General features: G+C 40.3%; 2 protein-coding genes and 1 long non-coding RNA gene across 4 annotated transcripts in view; all 3 read right to left on the minus strand.

Annotated features, from left to right (window-relative positions):
• LOC102226091 (phosphoglucomutase-1-like) overlaps window positions 1-14,937 on the minus strand; it is a 28,065-nt gene extending 13,128 nt beyond the window's left edge. The window contains exon 1 of the mRNA XM_023335085.1: window positions 14,082-14,937. Coding sequence (XP_023190853.1) covers window positions 14,082-14,339 — 258 coding nt within the window. The 5' untranslated portion in view covers window positions 14,340-14,937. The remainder of the gene's footprint in view (window positions 1-14,081) is intronic.
• Window positions 4,594-5,714, minus strand: LOC111608831. Its single transcript, XR_002752874.1, has 3 exons — window positions 5,691-5,714; window positions 4,878-4,947; window positions 4,594-4,763 (listed from the first exon to the last, which is right to left on the minus strand). It is a non-coding gene; the product is annotated as an uncharacterized LOC111608831 (long non-coding RNA).
• A 295-nt stretch (window positions 14,938-15,232) lies between the features above and the next one.
• Window positions 15,233-20,002, minus strand: LOC102230303 (angiopoietin-related protein 3-like). Of its 2 annotated transcripts, none has more exons than XM_023335088.1 (7): window positions 19,421-20,002; window positions 18,500-18,610; window positions 18,195-18,324; window positions 17,686-17,814; window positions 17,254-17,349; window positions 15,821-16,093; window positions 15,233-15,739 (listed from the first exon to the last, which is right to left on the minus strand). In XM_023335088.1, the coding sequence occupies exons 1-7, from the start codon at window positions 19,925-19,927 to the stop codon at window positions 15,558-15,560; spliced, it is 1,428 nt and encodes a 475-aa protein (XP_023190856.1). In that variant the 5' UTR covers window positions 19,928-20,002; the 3' UTR covers window positions 15,233-15,557. The 2 variants fall into 2 exon arrangements, with proteins under 2 accessions (XP_023190856.1, XP_014327702.1); XM_014472216.2 differs by having other exon boundaries at window positions 18,207-18,324; window positions 19,421-20,001.
• Between the last annotated feature and the right edge of the window lie 1,445 nt (window positions 20,003-21,447).

Raw genomic sequence — 21,447 nt, forward strand, 5'->3', positions numbered from 1 at the left:
AGCCAACTTTACGTTATATCTTTCCAAGGACTTGGCTGTCGTTCTTGTAAACAACAGAAATGAGAATGAAATCTGTGAAACAGGGAAGGGAGGACCAGCTTTGATCCAAAGTGCTAATTTCAGAAATCTCTCTGGAGTTTTGCTGGAGGGATTTTAAGCCACTGAAAATGTATGATAAAAAAAAAAAAAAAGAAAGATGGTTTTTAAAACTGGCCCAAGCTGTTTCCAATTCCAGTCCTCAAGAGAGCACTGTCCTACAACTTTTAGATGCATCTCTGTGTCAACACACCTAAATCACAACTATTGCACATAATTAGCATATTAGCAGGACACAGTAGAAAGTTGAGTGGATGAGTAAGTCATTCAGTTATCTCATTCAGATGTGTTGGACTTGGAACAGCTAAAAGTTGGAGGATGCCAGTCATGAAAGACTAAAGTTTGACATGTTCTACCTTAAACTTTAACAACAGTGGTCTCCAACCTTTTATTACCACGGCCCGGGGTGGGAGGGAGCAGGGCCGTGCAGAGACCTATGGAGGGGCAGGGGCTCAAATTTAAAAAAAGGGGCACATTGAACAAGACTATTGTCCTCAGAGGAGATTTCTAATGCAAAGGAGATTTGCGTGATGCACATCATGAATTCAACATGACTAGATGATTCAGCTGTTATTAGTTTCACAGTGGAGAAGGAATTTGTGCAAATAACTTTTTTCCTCATATCTTATTCAGTTCTCTGAGATTCATTTATGAAGAACAAATTCAGAAACCATCTAAGATGATGTGGAGACTGGTACCCATCTTACCGATTGGTGAGTTGCTCATTTCATCCATAACATTTCTACATTTTTGGAGATAAAATGTTTAAAAAAAGCATTTGTACAACAGGACAGAGGAAATATAGAAATGACACAGCTAAGCAGTGAAAACCAGAGAAGTCAGGATTTTGTCATTATAAACTAAAAGTAGTTAAGTAATTAAAAATGAGACTTTTACCACACTTCACAGGAAGGCTGTATGTAACTCAGCAGACAACAGGTGAGACCAAATAAATCACCTTAAGTTCATTTTATTATGTTATGAAATTTTGAAAGAACGGGTCAGATTGTCTCTTTTTATTTATAGATTGCTGCAGCCAGCCAATGATGGATCCGACTGATGAGAACGCATTTCAGTCTTCGAGCTCCGCTAATGAGTAAATCAGCCGACTGACCAACCTGGTCTTAAATTAGAGTTTACATGTTCAGGCTTTAACATTTCAAAGGATATAATATGCAAGTACCATTCAAACATTGCAGTATTATGAAAAAAATATGTACATATATATTTGTTATCATTTCAGAAAGTGAAACTAATAGAAAATATAAATTCATTACACAACACAGTGAAATCTAAACAGTGTAACATAACCACTATGTTTGTTTTTTCCTAAATAAATACATTAAAAAGTAAATGTATCAACCTGTCGTGTAGAACAGTTGCTGTGATTTCATTGTTAAAAAGTATTCCAATTTTCCACTGTTTATAACTGATTTCGGGTAAATCCTGATATGTTCAGGTGTGTGTGGAACGAATTAGTAATTAAAAAAGGGGCGTGTGCGTCGGCGCAAGAGGCGCAAGCGGGGAGGAAGACGCTGACCGTGGGATCTGTGCAGCGGGAGTTTTGACTTGTCTGATCGTTTAAAACTAGTAAAAATCAAAGGAAAGACATCAAAAACAGCTATCAAAGATCGCCCCGTGCCACAGATGGTATTTTAGGAACTGGATCGGAGTTTGCACCCAGGAAACGGCGCCCGGTGCAAGTGGACGCCGCCAGTGCGAGAGGACGCCACCGAGGGGAAAGAGAAACGCTCCCGGTGAGATCTGGACTGTACTTTTCTTTTTGGGGATTTTTGGTGGTACCACTCTTTTTCCGTATCTTTTTGGGGAGGGGTTTGGACGTTAGGATTTTTCGTTTTGGATCGGGATTTGGGGAAATACTTCCAGGACTTTGTTTATTTTCCGAGGATATGGAACTGCTTTGTGGACAATAATCTCTTTGAAATAAGGATGGGAAAATTTTGGACATTTAATTAATTAGGTCTTTTGCTGATTGAAACTGAGTAACCATAATTATTTTTTTTGAGGGAATGGAGTTATCGATCTATTTATCAAGATAAGCTATTATTATTTTGTAGTATTGTAATTCTTTTTGAATAAATAATTGTTGCTAAGGATCAACTTATTTCTTATTGAGTGATTGGGTATTTATTTATTTATTTTTCCAAATTAATGGTGTAGCATACCTTACCTGATTTCCGGGGACAGATCTCCCTTGTGTGTATTTGTAAGTTCTGCTTTAAGCCGAATGTAACAACAGGTTATTATAATTTAAGATTATGGTTTAAATATAGTAAAAAATTGTGTTTCAGAAAACTTGCAAAATGTATGTTTTCTATCAATGCTACAATATTACCAACAATAGATCAGTAAATGAACACAACAGAGTTTAGCTTTTCTTCTTGTTAATTATTCTAACAGTGTTTTTATGTTATTTTTACCACTGTACATTGTGTATACATTTTTGTGTTTCATAAGCAGCTTGATGTCTTGATGGCTCATCATATGAATGTTTTCTGCATGTTTATTCAAATAATATCAGAAGTGAAGAAAATCTTTTCCTTTTTCTTCTTTCATTTTTTAAATCAATATTTTATCCCTGCAAACAAAGTGTGTTGAGTGAAACATGGCAGTGGCAGCAGGATGATGTGGGGATCATTTTGATTCTACTGGCCAGGAAAAGTTAGTGAGACTGAGGAGAGCAAGGCAGACGTAACCTGCAGCTGTGATCGCAGCGACAGGCAGCAGCTCAAGCATCGTCTGAGGGGGGCTGAATAGTTAGTTTTTAGATTTTTGCTTGTAAAATGTTTGCAAGCCCCGAGTTAGTTTTCCTTCATTTTCACAATTGTGCACAGCTTTATTGCCAGAGTGGCATTTCAAAAATAAATACACTGAAGTTACAACCGTTTCCTGCAAGGCAGTGCATGGCTCATTGTGCTGAGCAGAAACAAAAGTAAGCAATCATTTCTACAATTAGCAAAATGTCGCAGTTTATGTATAATACACTGTTAGACCTTTTATTGTAATTTTACAGTAACTTACTGGCAACAGTGTTGCCAGTAAGTTACTGTAATTACCATTCTACAGTACCTTTACTGTTATATTTCACAGTTAATTTTTACTGTGAGTGTGCTTTACAGTTATAACTGCTTTACTGTAATTGTATTTTATAGTATAATACAGTAATTGTATTTTATAGTAAAGCTGGTCTACTGTAAACTTGTTTCACAACATAATGTCAGGTTTACTGTAAATTAAAGTTTACATTTCTTTAAGATAAGAATATTTTACCATAAACCGAAAAATTTCATAAAAGAAATTTTAGTCCAAGTACTGTGAATAACAGGTATTTATTTTCAGCAGATTCGTAGAAATAAAATCCATTTACATATTCGCAATGTCATAAAAAACAATGTCACAATACAATATAGTGTGCTGTAAAACAACAAAACCATAGAACACATTTCCTACATCAGAAGAACTTTTATTCCATTCGTCAAACAAAATCAGTGGGATCCATCTTGTGGAAGCTGAACTGTAAAGAATAAGACAGACAATGTGGGAGGTCATGAGATGGTCAGGAAGTTATCTACATTTTCAAATCAACAGGAAGTTGACAAATTAAGCTGAAGTGACAATGTTCACATGCATAAAATCTTTGTCATAAAGCAGCATTAAGTTGATAATTTGTTTAAAAAAAATCAATTGGACTGAAGTGATAATAGAAGCTGCATAAAGAATGAGCAGGACTGGCTTCACTTCAGGTTTTTGGATTGTTTATGGCAAAAGCAGTCAGTCAGTCTTCAGTAATTCAAAAGATTGCGTACTACAAATGTCCCCAAGGGGACGATGAAGTACAACAATCTTTTTAGTCATTTTGTTGGTGCTGACGGATTACTGCAAAGGTGTGCCTAATAAACTGAAAACTGCATAGTATAAAAATACACCACACTTAAACGACTACACACTTATACATTTCTGTGATTTATTAAGAGATGCAGCGACATCCACTTTTTACCACGGACACAGAAAAGATGCAGGCTACTCTAAAGGGCTATTGTGTAGGAATCACATGCCATTTCTAAATAATCATTAAAATCAGATTAAAAAGGCTAAAGTAAAGTCAGAGCATGCAAGATAGGAGGAAAAGACAACAAAATAATAAACATTTACATTTGGTAAAATACTTACCTAGTTGGAAGTCCTCCATTCAAATTCAGCAAGTTGTTGGAAGAAGGTGGTGATCTGGGAGTTGACACTGACTACTTTCCTCTTGACAAGACTTCCCGTCTTGCGGCTTGTACCGACTTTGGCTGTGCATTTGGTACCAACATCTGGATTGATCCTCACAAAGAATCTTTTAACAGAAATAAAATACATTAATTGTATTTTTTAATGAAGACGTACAATACAGCAATCAGCTATGGTTCTTCGTCATCAGTCAAACTGTCATTAAATTTAATTCATAAATGGCTTGGTGTAGAGTACTTGCCGTTGTATCATCTCCAGCGCGGTGGATGCTGACTCCTGATACTCCAGATTGAAGACAGAATATGACCCAAAAAAGACAGCAAGGACGCTGGCAAAGTCATGTAGTTGCTCAGGCTGGAAAAATACCTTCTCCTCCATACTGACCATCCACCGGGTTGCAGACATCAAGCTATTTCCTAAAATAGACAAACCCTTGTCAGGCTAACGCTAGTGAGTAAAAGTACAGACTACCATAACAATTACATACATTGCTACGAAAAAATTATAGTGATAGAAAATATTCCTCTTACCAAGCATGATTACCCTTGGTGTAGTGGGTAAGGTCATTTCCATTTCAACAGACATCTTGGTGGAAGATACCTTTAAAACATAAAAGGAAAACTCTCTTAAATATGAATTACTGGTAGTAATTTATATTTAAAGGGCCAGCTCACCCAGATTACAACAGGTTTTTGAGAACCTCATCCCAGAGACTAGACTAGATTTTACCCCTACATCCTGCTACCACTCTGAAACAGCGGATGTGAATGACAGTTTGTGGGGCTAAATGCATTTTTTAAAGCATTACATTCCACAAGTGTTCAGTCTGACTTCTGCAATGGCGGTGACTCCTGTGCATGTGGGACCTGAATGCAGAAAATGTTCTGAAGGAAGCAGGACAGTGTTCTATTCCACATGCAAACCGATAATTAGCTGTGTGTTGATGTTTCTTCACATGACTACGAAATTCAGTAAATTCTGAAGTACAAATGTTGCAGAATTTACACCTGTACATAGTTGCACCTGTTAGTACTGACTTAACTTTAAATTTACAGGAGCATGGTTTAAACATGTGAACAGTCCTTATATGTAACCAGGGTTGGAAATTAACTTTTTTGTCCACCTGCCACTGTGGCTGAACAAACTCAAAAAATAACAGAAACTACTTTAATGTTTTTCACCTTTGTCCTCATTTACAGACTCTTATACACTATGTTGGAGATGTAATGGTACTTTAGCAGGCTAACCAGCTGTAGCAAGCTCAAAGTTATAGATTAGGTTAGCTGCTCCTTTACATTTCCAGACTATTTTGTGGCTTCAAATATGTTTGAAGAGCTTTTTACCAGTTGTCTTGTCTTTTGAAGAGATGAAGCTATGTTAGCAGCCAGCAGGACAGAACTGCACAGCCACTTGGAGGGAAAAAGCTTGGGAGTTAAAACAAAAAGTCATCTGAAGAAAAGGAAAAAAAAAGAACAAAGTTAGAAATTCATCCTTGCTGACCTACTGTAGCTAATCTGCACTTTTAACATTTGCAAGATCATGGTTTAAACAAATGAACAGTCATTAGATGTAAAAAAAAAAAAAGAAAAGAAAAGGGGGGGGGGATCAATTATCAGTTAAGGTTATATTGTTCGATGAAGGATGTAGCAACAATGCTAACAGACACTCAGCACTGAGCTCATCTCAACCCAAAGCCGCCCGAGGAAGATTAAGCGGTAAAAGTCAAGCTAAAACCTTCAACGGTAAAATTAGCACCTTAGCTAACGTTAATTCCGAACCAGCTCAAAAAATAACACCATCATATTTCCCTTTCTTTCACCTCATTTACAGACACGTAACTTATAACGTTGCAATATGCCAGTTATATAAAACACCAGAGTTAGTAACGTAAAGGTAACGTTATTTTACCAGGCTAACCAGCACAAACCAGCTCATGCTAAAATGCTAAGTTATAGCATTATAGCATGATGCTATAAGTTACGTTAACTCCATCTAAAATGTACATTTCCAGACTAGGCTTTGGCTTCAAACAGTTTTCTAAGAAGTGTTTTCTTACCTGTCTTGAAGAGCTGAAGCAGTGTGAGCCCACAGCACGGAGACAGAGCTGCACTTGGAGAGAAAAAGCTTCGGAGTTTAAAACAAACGTCATCAGAAAACAGTTGGAAGCGAAGCCACGCTTGATGACGTAGCTACATAAACTGCATGTTAATGTTAGCTAGTATGTGGAAAAAAACAAAAGTAGATTCTCTCTTTCTGCCTTAAAAATATGTTAACCACTAAAGGAGTAAAAATACAGAAACAGGGAACCACGATGAAGCAGCTATGATGACCGTTGGAAATCAAATATAATTCTTACTGTATATTATAAGTACAGTACCACTACTGTAATGTGTAAACAGTAAATTACTGCAAATTCAAAACATACAGTAAGTTACTGTAATACTATGTACTATACCCATAATGCAATGCAAACTACAGTAACTACTTGTAAAGATGTCTTATGGTAGGGTGACCAAACGTCCGTATTTCCCGGGACATGTCCGTATTTCACGTCCTGTCCCGGGCGTCCCGGGTTTTTTTTTTAGAAAGTGAGGAAATGTCCTGTTTTTTAAATTACCTTCATTGGACCATTATATTTACAGGCACTAGGGCACTGCGCACGGCGCTGCGTGTGACGTAATCCCTGAGCCGCGTCAGTGCGGGCAGCCATGTTCTTAATCAGAAGATAGATAGCGTGGCTGTCAGTACGCCAACAACATACGAAAGCGCAAATGTATGTTTACCTACTATTTACAAAAGAGTTTCCCCGCTTTCAGACCCCCCCCCCCCCTCGCTGCAACGTGTCCTGGTTTTCCCAACTGAAAATATGGTCACCCTATTTATGGTAGTTTTACTGGGCATTTTGTGGTATTTAACTGTAATAAATACAGCAAAGGCTAACAGTGTATGATGACCGTTGGGAATCAAATATAATTCTTACTGTATATTATAAGTACAGTACCACTACTGTAATGTGTAAACAGTAAATTACTGCAAATTCAAAACATACAGTAAGTTACTGTAATACTATGTACTATACCCATAATGCAATGCAAATTACAGTAACTACTTGTAAAGATGTCTTATGGTAGTTTTACTGGGCATTTTGTGGTATTTAACTGTAGAAAATACAGCAAAGGATAACAGTGTATACATAGTTGGATTGTAGCACCAAAGGTGGTGTGGATGAGACACAATTTTACATAAACTACAAACACTTAAAATCCTCTTTCCAAACACACTGAGCTCATGTTGGTCTTTTGAAGCAACAGCCTTGAATGTCCTGAGGAAAAAACTGATGCTTAACGTTTTTTGTCCTGAAACTAAACTTTCTCCTTGTTTACAAACTGGGATAAACAATGAATTAAGTTTGTTTCTTTGAGTTTGGACTCTTTGAAAGAGATAAAATCAGTTAAGTAAACGATTACTAAGCTCTACCCAGATGTGGATCTGAACAAGCCGTGTCCTACTTGCCAACCTCAGAAAGAAATCCAAATGAGAAAACAAGAAATGAAGATGTGGTAACAACCGCAGCACAGGAATAATTACATCAGTTCAGCTAAAGGCATTAGGATGGTTTCATCTTAATGACTGATAATCCACACTAATGCATTAATGAATGGTTGACATTTTCTCATGTAAAAATACAACATTTAGTTAGAACAGCCTATCGTTACACAGAAACCTCACTCAGTATTTCAGAAAAGCATTTTGAGTTATCATTGTTTATGTTTCTATGTTTCGTTTATGTTCAAGTAACAAGAATTTAACACGTCACCAATTTTCAAAGTAAATATGTTTTGAAGATGAAGCTGACATGACATTCTTTCATTGAGTCCAGGAATAAAAGGAAATTAAACCCTAGTTTTATGGTAAGAGAATAAAAAATATAAAAACTGATCTGGTCTTAATTTAAATTGAACTTAAACTGAAGTGCCACAAATTACTGGCAAACTGTTCAGTTATTGTCTGCTGCTACTTTTATTATGTTTCTTTTTTTATTATTGCAACATGTTTAATAACACAACAGGAGAAAAAAACTCATTTACTCAAAAATGACCAGGAGAGGGCGACAAAACGCAGCTAAACTGGAAGAACCACATTAACTGGTCTTGCAATGCAATCAAAGAAGCAAACTCAAGAATAAAATCTCCATTGCAAATGTTTTGGGTAGGGTGTCACTTTATGCTGCAGTGGTAAGAGTAAACAGAAGATCTCTGAAAGGGGCGATTCATAAAAACACAGAAAAGAGGCTGAGATGGGGGTGTTAGAAAATGAGAAAATTGAAAAATAAATAAATAAGGTGAGATTAGACATACAATTCTTTGGCTGATGATCTGCTTGGTGACTCATCCTTTTCACTGAGTTCAAATGTAAAAAAAAAACAATAATAATGTCATTATTAGACGTTGTTAAATGTTTTCCTTATGAACACAGCAAGTAATTAAGGCAAGACATGATAAGTTGAAGAGGATCCTCCTCACTCCCAGTTCAAAATAGATCAAGCAGATGGTTTAGAGCCAGTTTCTAAATGTGACTGATGTGTGTCTAACTTCTGGGAAAATACTTACTCTCTATAAAACCAATCAAAAACATTTGTATTAATTTATTTGTTTACGAGTATTCTCATAGGTAAAGTTACACGTACGTATGAGTTGAAAAACAGGACAAATACAAAACTTACATTTATGCACATTTGCTGACTTAAATTCACAAATTTAGATGTCTACGCATGCATTTTTAATTGACAGTAGTTTTATCTCATACATAACTCCTTGTGTTTCCATAGCAACTAAAACAAACAAGAACCTGACACAGGTCGTGTGACATCATCATGTCATCGGTGTTCTTATCGATGATGTCATAAAGGTTCAAGCGAATATTATTATCATTTGGAATCCAAGAATTCTCAGTTTGCTTTTCAACGCCGTTGGAGGTACAACACTTTGATAGAGAGACGATTTCGGACAGTGATTGCAGAAACCATTTCAACTACAGTCAAGATGATTTTAACCATCGGTTGGGGCCTTGGGTATCTTGTCACGAAGGGAGTAGAAAAGTTGCTGGGATATCGGATTAATGATGAAGACCTTCCAGCAGAGAGATCAACTGATGAAAGTTCGAAACACTTTGATTTTGACGTCGTCGCTGAAGACGATGTAAAACACAGTGTTGTTTCAAAGGAGAGCACATCTGAAGATGAACGTATGAAGTATTTTGGATTTGAAGATTTCTTTGAAGAATGTGTAAAACACAAGGATGTTTATGCAGAGAGCTCATCTTTAGATGGAAGATTTGAATACTCTGATTTTGACTTTGTCTCCGAAGACGATGAAAAACACAGTGATGGTTCTTCAGAGAGCTCATCTGAAGATGAACGATTTGAGTCCTCTGATTTTGACTTTGTCTCCGAAGACGATGAAAAACACAGTGATGGTTCTTCAGAGAGCTCATCTGAAGATGAACGATTTGAGTCCTCAGGTTTTGACATCGTCTCCGAAGACGATGAAAAACACAGTGATGGTTCTTCAGAGAGTTCATCTGAAGATGAACGATTTGAGTCCTCTGATTTTGACTTTGTCTCCGAAGACGATGAAAAACACAGTGATGGTTCTTCAGAGAGTTCATCTGAAGATGAACGATTTGAGTCCTCAGGTTTTGACATTGTCTCCAAAGACGATGTAAAAGACGATATGATTTCAGGAGAATTCGTAGAGTTTAAGACAGGGAAGTACATGAGTTTTGACATTTTTCCTGAAAATCAGAAGGACATCGATGCTTCCTCTAAAGTTGAGGAAGTTACCATCAATAAGTGTTTGACAGCAAAGACATCTGGAGAAACTGCTGCTTTGGAAAGCATCTGTCTTCCTGATAGCAAAGTGGAGCTGGAAATTGAAACCTTCTCTGGGGACACAGAAATTAAAAGTCACACAGACCATTGTGAGAACCTGGACACTAAAGATAAGGATGATGTTGTGCCACATTTTGATGAAGTGCCTGAGCTTTCTTCATCAGAGGAATCGTCTTCTGAAGAAGAAAACTCAGAAGACGGAAATGAGAATGACACCAACGATTTCGATGCCATGGACGTAAATATTTACCCAGCCATGTATTTTTGTAAATTCTCCAACTCCTTTTTTAACTGTTGGATGAATTCCACAACGCAAAGCGTCATTAACTTGACTGTTGTTAGAAGGTTTGTGGCTCAGCATCCTGAGGAGATTTCGGAACTTTTTTCAGCGACACCATTGTTTGCGAGATGTTTCTTCACAGCAATGTGCCATCCAGGAAGAGACTTTCCTCCACATGAAGTGTTTGCTGTTCAGAATGAACTAATTGATATTCTGAAAATTAAGGATGTGAAACATCAGGACAGGCCAGGAGTCCTGTTGTTTTACATGTTGCACTATCTGGCAGAGTGTGGCATCTACACAAACACTAAAATATATATAACTGACTACTGTGAACATTGTCAGAAGTGTTCACGAATTATTCGTGACCTTGGTCCTGTCGTTCCTCTGCCAAAGGAACAAGAAAATGACACTACATCAGCTCTTCTGGAGGATTATTGGAGTCTAATTTTAGAAAGTTGCGACACCTGCAAGTCCAACAAAAAGAGGGATTGCTTTTTTAATGACACTGATGTGATGACCCTGATACTGCCATGGCCGGACAGTCCAGATGATAGACATCCTGTGATACCTGACCCAGCCCTGGAAGTTCCTGTGAAAAATGGAACTCAGTTATATCATCTGTCCTCTGTCATTTGCTGGAGACATTCCACTGCTTCTGACACCAGCAGCATTTACACATATCTGATGTGTGGAGAACTGGTGTTTAAGGCGGAGGATGAGCGGGTATCACTGGAAACGATCGACTGTGCAGCTGACGTTTGCAGCAATGGGTACATCTATGTCTATGAAAAAGCCACAAAAGTACAGGACCAATACAGTGTAGGGTTCAAAGTCTGAAAAACAAAACACAACAAGGGTGGGTGGAGGGGCGCAGGACGGGGGGCCAGAGTCCAAATAACAACAAAAAACAACCCAACAGGGTGGGCGGAGACACAAGAAGGAGCCAAGAGTCCAAAAACAACAGAAAACAACCCATCAGGGTGGGCGGAGGCACCGAGATGGAACCCGCGGGGAAAGTCCGGCGGGCGTCTACGGCGCCGGAGAAGGTCCAGAGGACATCCGCGGCACTGGGGACGGGAACCAGGAGGTGCGGCGTAAAGACAGAGACAGCACGATGACACCAAATGAGACGAGGACCTGACAAGGGTGGGTGGAGGGGCGCAGGACGAGGGGCCAGAGTCCAAATAACAACAAAAACCAACCCAGCAGGGTGGTTTTTGACACAGGAAGGAGCCAAATGTGGGTCCGGCAGGCAACGTCGGTGCTGGGGCCGGGCCCCTAGAGGCTGGCCCGGAGGTCGACGTCGGCACAGAGGCCAGGGTGTGGGAGGCGGGTCTGCCAGGCGACGTCGGCGCAGGGACCGGGCCACAGGAGGCGGCGACAAGGAGTCTCTGGGATAATCTGGAGGAGGACTAGGAGGCTGGTTCTCGAGAGGAGCACTAGGGGGCAACGAGGAAACATTGGGAACACTAGGGAGCTTGGAGGAGACGCTAGGGAGCTTGGAGGGGACGCTAGGAAACTCGGAGGAACTACGAAGCTCTTTAGGGGCCAAGAACCCACTAACTGGGCCCGAAGGCTCACTTACGGGGAACAGGCCACGCCATCAGCCGCGCCCCCCAGCCGCGCCCCCTGTCGGCCCGGTGTCAGGTGGCCGCCTGGAAACCCATCACCATGGGGACCGGAGCGAAGGCGAGAGTGGGCTCTGTTCGCCGAGGGGCTGGAGCAGGCTTAGGAGCAACGGCTGCTGCGGGCGTGGGAGCGGCAGCCACAGTGGTGACGACCGGAGGTGTGGAGGACGCAGGGGCTGGAGGCATGGAGACAGCAACGGCTGAAGGTATGGTGGGGGCAGGAGAAACAGGAGAGGGGGCTGCTGCGGGCTCTGGAGGTGCTGGTTCTGGAGAAGCTGGGTTCTGGGCTGGCGGAGAGACTGTGCGGCTTGGGAGGCAGAGTGTTGCCTTTCAGAACGGCAACCGCCGTCAGGAGCTCCCATTCTGCCTCCTGCTGCAACTCCGCCAGCCCCAGGTGCAGAAGTCGCAGGATCCAGTAGTCTAGCATAAGGACCATGCATGTGGCAATGACCAGGCGCTGACGTGCGGAATAAGGCTGGTGGAGTTAAATACACAGAGGGTAATCAAGGAAAGTAGACACACCAGGGAACAATCAAGGGGAGGACAGGACAGCACAGGGACTCAGAACACAGAGAACTCAAAATAAACACAAAAATCTCAAATCCCGACAGAAGGTAAGGTAAAGTTGAGAGAAAGCTGGCTACAATGGTGCACACAAGAAAGTTTTTTTTCTTGTATGTTCTTTTTTTTGGATTCATTATAGCAGTGGTCCCCAATCTTTTTAGTAACGCGGCCCGGTCAAGACTTCGAAAATTCGCTGCGGACCGGGGGGATGGGGGGTGGGTTGCGTGCCGAGACGGAAGTATTTAATTATTTCTTCCGCGGCCCGGTACCAATTGGTCCACGGACCGGTACCGGTCCGCGGCCCGGGGGTTGGGGACCACTGCTTTAAGTGACTTTAAACGTATGCCCACTCTTAAAAATTATAGCAAATAAGATGTTTTATCAATTGAGAACACACTTAACATTTTCATTTGCAAAAATGAACAAAAACATGAATAATTTGCCTTATATTTCCAACTTACAGAATACTTTCACACTCGAGGCTTGGGGACCAAATCCATCCCATCATAGCTTTCTATGTGGCCCTCTAGACTCCTGACGCCAAATTACATAAATCAATATTTTCCATTTCCACAATCACGGAAACTCACAGACAATCATCAGATCACTCCACTTTTTTTCACGTTAATGCATAACTCTGAGTTTATAGTAAATTATTTTGGCAAAATGGTCAAAAACATCGGGTTTAAATGACTGCTAAACAAACCAGTAGGTGGCAGTGTTTTTTACTTGTACTACGCTGCTGCCTCAACCTTACTAATGTCAATTGTAGTCCGTGATGTATATGACGAGTAGCTAAAAGTCACATTTGACGTTATACGATACATGCAAAATTGCTTGGAAATATTTTGTAATTAATTCCACAAAATCAGTTATTTTGAAAGAAATCAGAAAAACAATCGCAAAATACTGTAGGGACTGTTCAAAGTGAAAACAGTATTTAATTTTAAGAAGTACTTATTTAATGCAGAGACAGCTGTTTTCTCTAGTTGAACAGTTTGTTAATACGGTTTAATTAAGATGTTGTGGCACAACCAACCAGACATTTGAGAACATTCATGGTCTTCATCCGGCCCCCAAATGAAAATGGATTTGACAACATAAAATCTAAAAAAAAAATGCATTGAGGTATCTGGTTGTAAAGTGACAAAATGCTAAAGATAAAAATTTTTTAAAAAAATCTTGCAACACAGCCAAAATATTTCATCACTTCATACAATCAAGTGATGGGGCAGGTGACACTGACATGCATAGTTATTTGTAAACAGAGTCAGCAGTATTTGTGTGCAGCCAACCACTTTTTGAGTGATCACACACACACACACCCCCTCACACACACGCCCCTTCACGCAAACACACACCGACTGACCCCGTTGGCGGCTGCCATCTGAACGAGGACCCCGATAGCCGTGCTGTTGAAGAAACGTCCGTCTCCTCCCACCACCAGGGTTGCACCCTGACGGTCAGGCAGGTCTATGGAAGAGAAGATACTCTGGATGAAGTTGTGCAGATAGTTCCTCTTGGACTGAAACACATAAACCTTCTTCCTAAGGCCGCTGGCTCCTGGTCTCTGGTCGGGGTAAGGGGCCGTGGGGAAGGTCAGGACCTGAAGAGGCCCGTTCTCCATCGCTTTAAAATGAGGATCCAACTTGAAGTTCCATGCAGAGAGAACACTTTTTTCCCCCCCTCCGTCAGCCGCAAGTAATGAGCTCCGAGGAACAGAATGGACAGTGAAGAGCTCGACTCCTCCTATTATTTCGCTGGGTTACAGAAGGACGTCTGCAGCTCAAAATAACCTTTGCAAACTAATGTGTGTGCAGAGGCAGGGTGGTAACTGAAGACGCTCCTTCACACATGTGCAGGGAGATCACTGTCAGGGCTCCAGGTCCAGTCAGAGAGAACTATGTATGTGGGCGTGTGTGTGTGTGTGTGTGTGTGTGTGTGCGGGCGCGTACGTGCGTGTGTGTGTGTGTCAGAGTGGGGGGTTATTTATCAGCGTGTGAAAGGATGCAGCTGTGCTCCTGGTAATGATGTGAAAAAACAGGGATGGCATTTCTCATCTCATCCATCAGCAGCATGTGCACATGACTTACAGAAACCTAAAACACACAACAACAACAACAACAAATAAAAACATATTTAGCACAATCACAGTAATTGGTAATGAGAGGCAGAACAACACTGCCCTCTGGTGGTTGTTAAATGCTCAACCATGACAGTGCAAAGAGCTACATATACATTAAATAATAATTATAATTATTAATATGTTATATATATTTATATATATATATATATATATATATATATATATATATATATATATATATATATATATATATATATATAATATAACATATAATTATATATAACATATTAATAACATAAAATAAAATCCAAATCAATTCCTTTCAACTTAAAACTTATGAAACTTTAACAAAAGCTGCAGGTGTGTGTCTATGCCTGATGAAGTTTTGGTTAAAACAAGCTTGTTCTTCATTCAGTGAAGTCACTCACAGTGAGTAGAATATCCAGAAAGTTTAATCAAGAAAGAGCGGTGATACATCGTAGGTCCAGCATAGTAAAAAAAAAAGGTTTCTCAAGTAAACAAAAAAGAGAATGGAGCTCCGACTTTAAAAAATTTAGTTAATTTGTCACATGTAATCAAAATAAGTTTGCCAAACTTGCTTTATTTACGTTTGCTTAACATTACAACCCAATAAACTTAATATACTTACTTGGATGAATTTAGTTTGATTACTTGTGACAAAGGGGCTGTTATTTGATTGTCTATAATGAGTGTAACAACTAGAGATAGCAGGTGATGGACCAGAGATGGACAGCGGCATCAGAGGGAGTTGACAGAGTCCATGGGATGGATGGAGATCTGTGTGAAAGCGAAGGAATGAGACGTCTTTCGTCCTGACCTCCACTGTATGCCTCTCCTTCGCTCTGAGCGCCCATTGGCTCTCACGCGTGAGTACCTCTCATTAAGGTTGGTGTCGCCACAGGAGCTGAACCACCATCCCCCTAAAAGTGAAGGAGATGATGTGTTGTCCAGACGTTACAACCACTTACGAAATCCTGCCAGGTGGGAAACGTCTACTTTACCTGATTGGGGGTGGGAACATCTGGATGCCCAGTGGCGGCCGTTGTCTCTGTCCTTGGTGGAAAACACCACTCCCGTGTGGTTGCTCAAGGGGTTGGGCAGACTTCCAGACAGATAAACGAGTCGTATGGTATAGTTACTCACTGGGCCTTCGAGGTAAAATCTGTATTCGATAAAGTGTCTGTTCTGCTTCCAGTCTTCCAGCTGGATGTGAAGGACAGAGTTCCCCTGCGAGGCAAGGGAGTACATTTTCTTGAGGCCCAGCCAAAACTCACCTGTGAGAGAAAGAGGGGCCAACAAGTTTACCATGGACAGGCAGAGGGACAGAAACAGAGGACCCAAAACACGTTACAATGAATTGTTTTTGTGATGACAGAAAATGGGACCTCCACAAATAATTATAAAAAGTTTACCACAAATAATTTGACATTTAATCTGTACAAGTTGATGGAAAACAAATTTGTTAAAAAGAAAATACAAAAGAAATAAGAGTTACAACAACAAGGTTGCAGAATTGCACACACTAAACTCATCCTTTGTTGAACTGTCTTTTGATTTAATTTCAGCATTCTGTCTTCTTTGGTAAGAGTCTGTCAGCATCCTACAATATGCATGGAGTCACATTTCCAACATGCCCAAAACATCTGCGGCTTATTTTAGTGTCAGGTCTGCAGAAAGGCAATACTCAAGCAATATTTATCTAAAGCTGCGGGTCTTTAAATAGCATTAAAATTCAAGTAGGTGAACCAAAATGTCATGGGAATGACTGAGTATTCCATCATTCCACGGTTCCTATCTCCACCGGTCATTTGGCAAGAGGCTGGGTACACCACAAGGCAACATAGAGACACACAAGAAAGAACAACCATGCATACACAGTCACACCTAAGGACAACTTAGAACCTAACAGTCATGTTTTTGGACTGTGGGAGGAAGACGTTGTTGCTGCAACAAAACAGTGCTACCAACTGAACCACCATGCACCACTTTATCTCCACTGATGAAGATTCACTCACATCGGCATACAAAATGCTTGAAGTGTTTAAAATGGCAACAGACTTGACCTTATTTTCTGATTAATTCAGCTAATAATTATTATTTGTCCAGTTGGTGGCACGCTAAGATGGTCAAGATTAGTGAATGTGACAAAAAGTAACTCTCCGTTCTGACAAGCACATTGTGAGTTTCACAGCCTTTATCCCAAAACGTATGCAATATGTACATTTAGCAGAGACGTATGTTATGGCAACACAGATTTTATGTACGTCACGGGACCTGGTGTTCGATCAAGTGTATTGCCTTTCTTCACATTTAAATAAAGACAAAGCCTATTTTAAATGCAGCAGCGTATGTGGCACTGAAGTGGTCAACTTATTGTATTAGACAAATCTCCGAGATTAATTTGTGGAATCAGATAATTCAAACAGTCTCTCACCTTGCAACTCTCCAAATCCATTTTCATACTTTTCCCATGGCTGATCAAAATTCATTGATCCATCTCTCCTTTGCTGGATAACTGTCGCTCCACGACCTAAAGGCAAGAAAAGTCAGGAACTGCACAGTAAAACAAATAATAACAGCCATTTTCTAGAATCAGCAAATATATGTCATATAGCAACTCAAATCTTTTTGAAACCTTGAAAATATATTTGTTTTCTTTTTACTATCAAACAGTTTTATCAAAGCTTTATAAGCTTAAACAGTTGAAAGTACCACATCTGTTGCTGATTCTTACAGCAAGGCTTGCAAAAAATCCTGAGTTGGGCAAACAAGGAATCAGCGTAAATTACTGATTAGTGGTTTATCCAACAACTTATGGATCCAAAAACAGTCTAAATGTTGCCGTGTGGGAAGAAATGTGGCATACCTCTGCTCATATCACAAAAGACCATGAAGGGCTCTGACCCGTTGGGTTTGATGGCGTAGGTCCCGTTTGCCCGTTCCCCTCTGTCAAACAACTCGCTGCAGTCTGACGGGAAATCTGCTGCAAAAAGAACTACAGGAAAGAAAAAAGAATGGAAAGATATAAACAAAAGCAAAGAGTGGTGGAGAACACTAAAATGATACATAGGGGAAAAAATCAGAGTATTTTTCCTGATGTTGCAGATGACACAGGAAAGAGAATGGAATATTGATGTTGTTAGGCTAGCATTAGCAACCTTTACAGAAAGTAAATACAGAATAAGCAGAGTAGATACATCAGACCCGATTGGGTCTGAATTAAAAATAGTATCTTCTCTTATAATCAGGATCTAGTTATGGATCTAGGAGATGTATCCCTTGTTGTGAATCCATTTGCAGAAAACATCTTAGAGTCTATGCCTGATTCTAAGCTCTGAAGTCAGCCATTAAATCTTTAAATCTTCTTCTGTTTACTATTCATCTCACTCATCGTCGCGTTGCTGCTGGTGTCAGAGGTCAGGAAGGGGGCGGCTGTTGGTAATTCAGACATGGAGTTCTCTGCCATCTTCTCAAAGGTTTCCTGAGCCGATGCGCTGGCTGCCAGCTGTGGACGTGAAAGACAGAAAAACATTTCAGTTCGCAGTCATAATTGGCACATCCACTCGTAGTGGTTTGTGAGCTCCTGTTCAGCAAAAAAAAACATATTATGTGCTTTAAAATATTAGTTTAATTTGCAGAAGTTAATATGCTGAAATTGCTGGGAGATTTGGAGCCTTTACTTTTTCCTCCAGCAGCTTGATCTTCATGGTCTGGTGGTCCAGATGCCTCCCTTGTTCCACCATGGCTGCCAGCAGGTTATTAATGCTCTGCTCCTGGCGCTGGATCACTTCCTGCTCAACAAGTGAATTACATTTACGGTTATTAGATTCCTGTAAATATGAAGTATATGGAGAACCAAGAGGAGGAAAATGTGAACAGAACTTGTTAAAAGTCAGTATACTGCAACTGCTGGGGATTCATAATGCACCACCTTGTTGTGCTCACAACAACACTGACAGGTAGCTTTTGACGCTTCAGACGCTTGTTTTAGGCCACAATTTTAATTTTTTTTATATTGATGAAATACTTCTGGTTCCACAGGCAGAATATTTAACTTACAACATGACAAAAAATATTTTTTACAAGTGAAATAATCAGCCAATGAAACCAGAACTTTTTAAAATCAATATTAAGGAGTTATTGATTTAAAACAAGCTACTCCATCTTGCTAAAAAGTTGCTTGTAAATTAGTTTTGTGTTATTTAAAGTGTATTTGGATGTCTGCACTAGAAATTAGATTTTAAAAAATACCTGTGTTTCTGCAGTGTGCTTTAAAAAAATACTTTGAAAACTGTTTGTATTTCTTCTGTTATTAATCTAACACCCTAACATGGGCATTAAAACTGGAAATTGGACCAAAACCTACTCGAGTGAGTGTGTTTCTGGCTTTGGTGGGTTAATTTTTTGGCCCCTATTTAGTTCCATACTATAAAACAAAGCTAAATGCAGAATGAGAACTCAAGAGTTTGCTTGATAAAAAGTTTCCCTTTGATTATTTTCATGAAACGTATAGAGACTTTAGGGTTTATGTTCAAACCATCTAACATTTCAGATGCGTGCGGCATAAAATCAGAAACCTTCCCAGAACACAGGTCACTCACTCTGAGGCTGTTGATCTCTGCTGCCTGCCTGACTGTCACCAGGTCCACAGACAGGCTGCTCAGCTTCTCCTCCATGATTTCCACTTTGTTCAGAAGTTGGCCTTTCTCCTGCAGGATGCTCTCCACCTTGACGCTGATCTTCTCAGACAGCTCCTTGATTTCCTCGTTGTGCGTGTTGAGCACGGCGGCGGTTTGCTTCAGCTCCTCCTCGCTCTCCTTGATCTCCCCGGCCAGCGCCGTCAGCCGGACGAAGGAGCGGTCGAAAATGTTCAGCTTCTGGAAGATGGTGTTGATCTGCCCCTTTGTCTTCTGCACGAACTCCCGCATGCTCTGCCCAAGCTGCAGGAGGCCGCTGGACAGGAGGTGCACGTCGTCCAGGGGAGCAAACAGCGAGCGGGTTTCAGGCAGAGCCTCCAGGTCCAGGACTGGAGGCTGGCTGCTGTCACAGGGGACAGGCACAAAGGCCAGGACCAGGAGAAACACGACAGGAACCGGTGTTGTTTTCATGTTTCCCCCTCCCCCGGTGTTTGTCTGAACTGTCAAGCTATCAGCTGGCTCCTCGGACAAAGAGCCACTGGGTGAAAATTTATAGCTTTATCCTCCCTCTGGGATCAAGTCAATGATTAATCCTGATCAATATAACAGCATTTAAGTAGAGCGATGACAACATAAAAAAAACGTTAAAGATCGATGTGTTTTTTGGTGTCATTTATGGAAGAAGCAGACAAGAAATTACACATTTGCCCCACTAAATGTTTTTGAATTGAATCAACTGCAGGAAGAAGTAAATGTTTTAAACGTTAATGGAGCAGTGTTGTGTGTTTTCCAGCTACGTCGTGTCATTATGTAGCACAATCGAGTGACTCTGTTACCTTCAGGTTGCTATAAGAATGCTATGTATATATCAAGTCAAATATGACTTAAAAGAAATTTGATTTTATAGTTGGGCCTCCGTCTCTTTAAGAAACTGCTCTTTTTGAAATCTCCACCAATATTTTCGAATACCTACTTCAACGACTCTGATGAGCTCAGATTTCTTCCTCCAAACGTCTCTCTCAAATCAAAACCCTTCGAATGCGAAGAACCTGCGGCCTTGTTCACGAATGATTCGTTTCAGAGTCTGTTACATGACAAGGCTGTTCCAGTGAGCCAACAAGCTTTCCGAACAGTTATGGTTACAGCTGATTTGTACTCGAGGACGATGCCAGCTGGGACAGACATCTGAGCGAACTGAAAAACGTCTTCAGATTCCTCCATCTGTTCTACGTTTCTGCAGTTCTTTTGCCAAAGGTCATCCCTCCCCCACTGAGACTGCGCGCCCCTTTTTCTCCAGTAAACGTTTACAGTTGAAGAAGTTACTAGCAGAATAACAGCCAGTTTTTTTCCCCTCACATGTCCAGAATGACCGAATACGGCTTAGATTTCCTTCACTTTGCAATCTGAAGAAATGTTATGTTCTTGCTAAAAGAAGAATCCTCCTTTCTCTGACAGTAGCACTCTCCATCCCCCAAAATGCTCATTTGGAAGGGAAAATTATGCATTTTATTATATTTTTTACTTTCCTGCCCTGAAAATCTACATCTATGCGTCAACAACCGACAGCACATTTCTCAAGTTGTGTTTTAATATTATTCCAAGCTGGATTTATGCCTCACATCTAAATATGATTGAGCTGTAAATCTTGCTCTGAGACTAGATTTGAGAAGATTTTTTTTCCTTGCAGTCTGGCCAAACTAACGGCAGCATGTGGTCAGTCTGTCAGCAGTTTTATTTTTTCTCCAATAAAGGTTTGTTTTTTTTCTTATCCTCCCTCTGATCAAACCGCAATCCCTCTCAGAGTCACTTGTCTGCTGGTAATGGAAAAAGGAGGATCTTTTACTAATTCCTTTTCCATTCATGGCAGGGCAAATGACCTAAACTGCAGTTCTTTACTCAGCGTTTCATGGGTGTTGCTTTGTTTGTTTTGCTTTGGACTTAGACTGAATTATCCACAGAGACGTTTGTGGGTTGAAATTGATGGGAAATGC

This window comes from Xiphophorus maculatus, chromosome 6 (genome assembly GCF_002775205.1).
Source record: "Xiphophorus maculatus strain JP 163 A chromosome 6, X_maculatus-5.0-male, whole genome shotgun sequence".
Classification (NCBI taxonomy): Eukaryota; Metazoa; Chordata; class Actinopteri; order Cyprinodontiformes; family Poeciliidae; genus Xiphophorus; species Xiphophorus maculatus.

Bases quoted from the DNA above. Each gene is read 5' to 3' on its own strand.
- LOC102230303 (XM_023335088.1), bottom strand. From the start codon at position 19,927: ATGAAAACAACACCGGTTCCTGTCGTGTTTCTCCTGGTCCTGGCCTTT. The intron at 17,350-17,685 runs GTATGCCACATT...TCTTGCCTTTAG, and splicing joins CTTTTGTGATATGAGCAGAG to GTCGTGGAGCGACAGTTATC. The intron at 15,740-15,820 runs GTAAAGTAGACG...CTTCACTTTTAG, and splicing joins ATGTTCCCACCCCCAATCAG to GGGGATGGTGGTTCAGCTCC.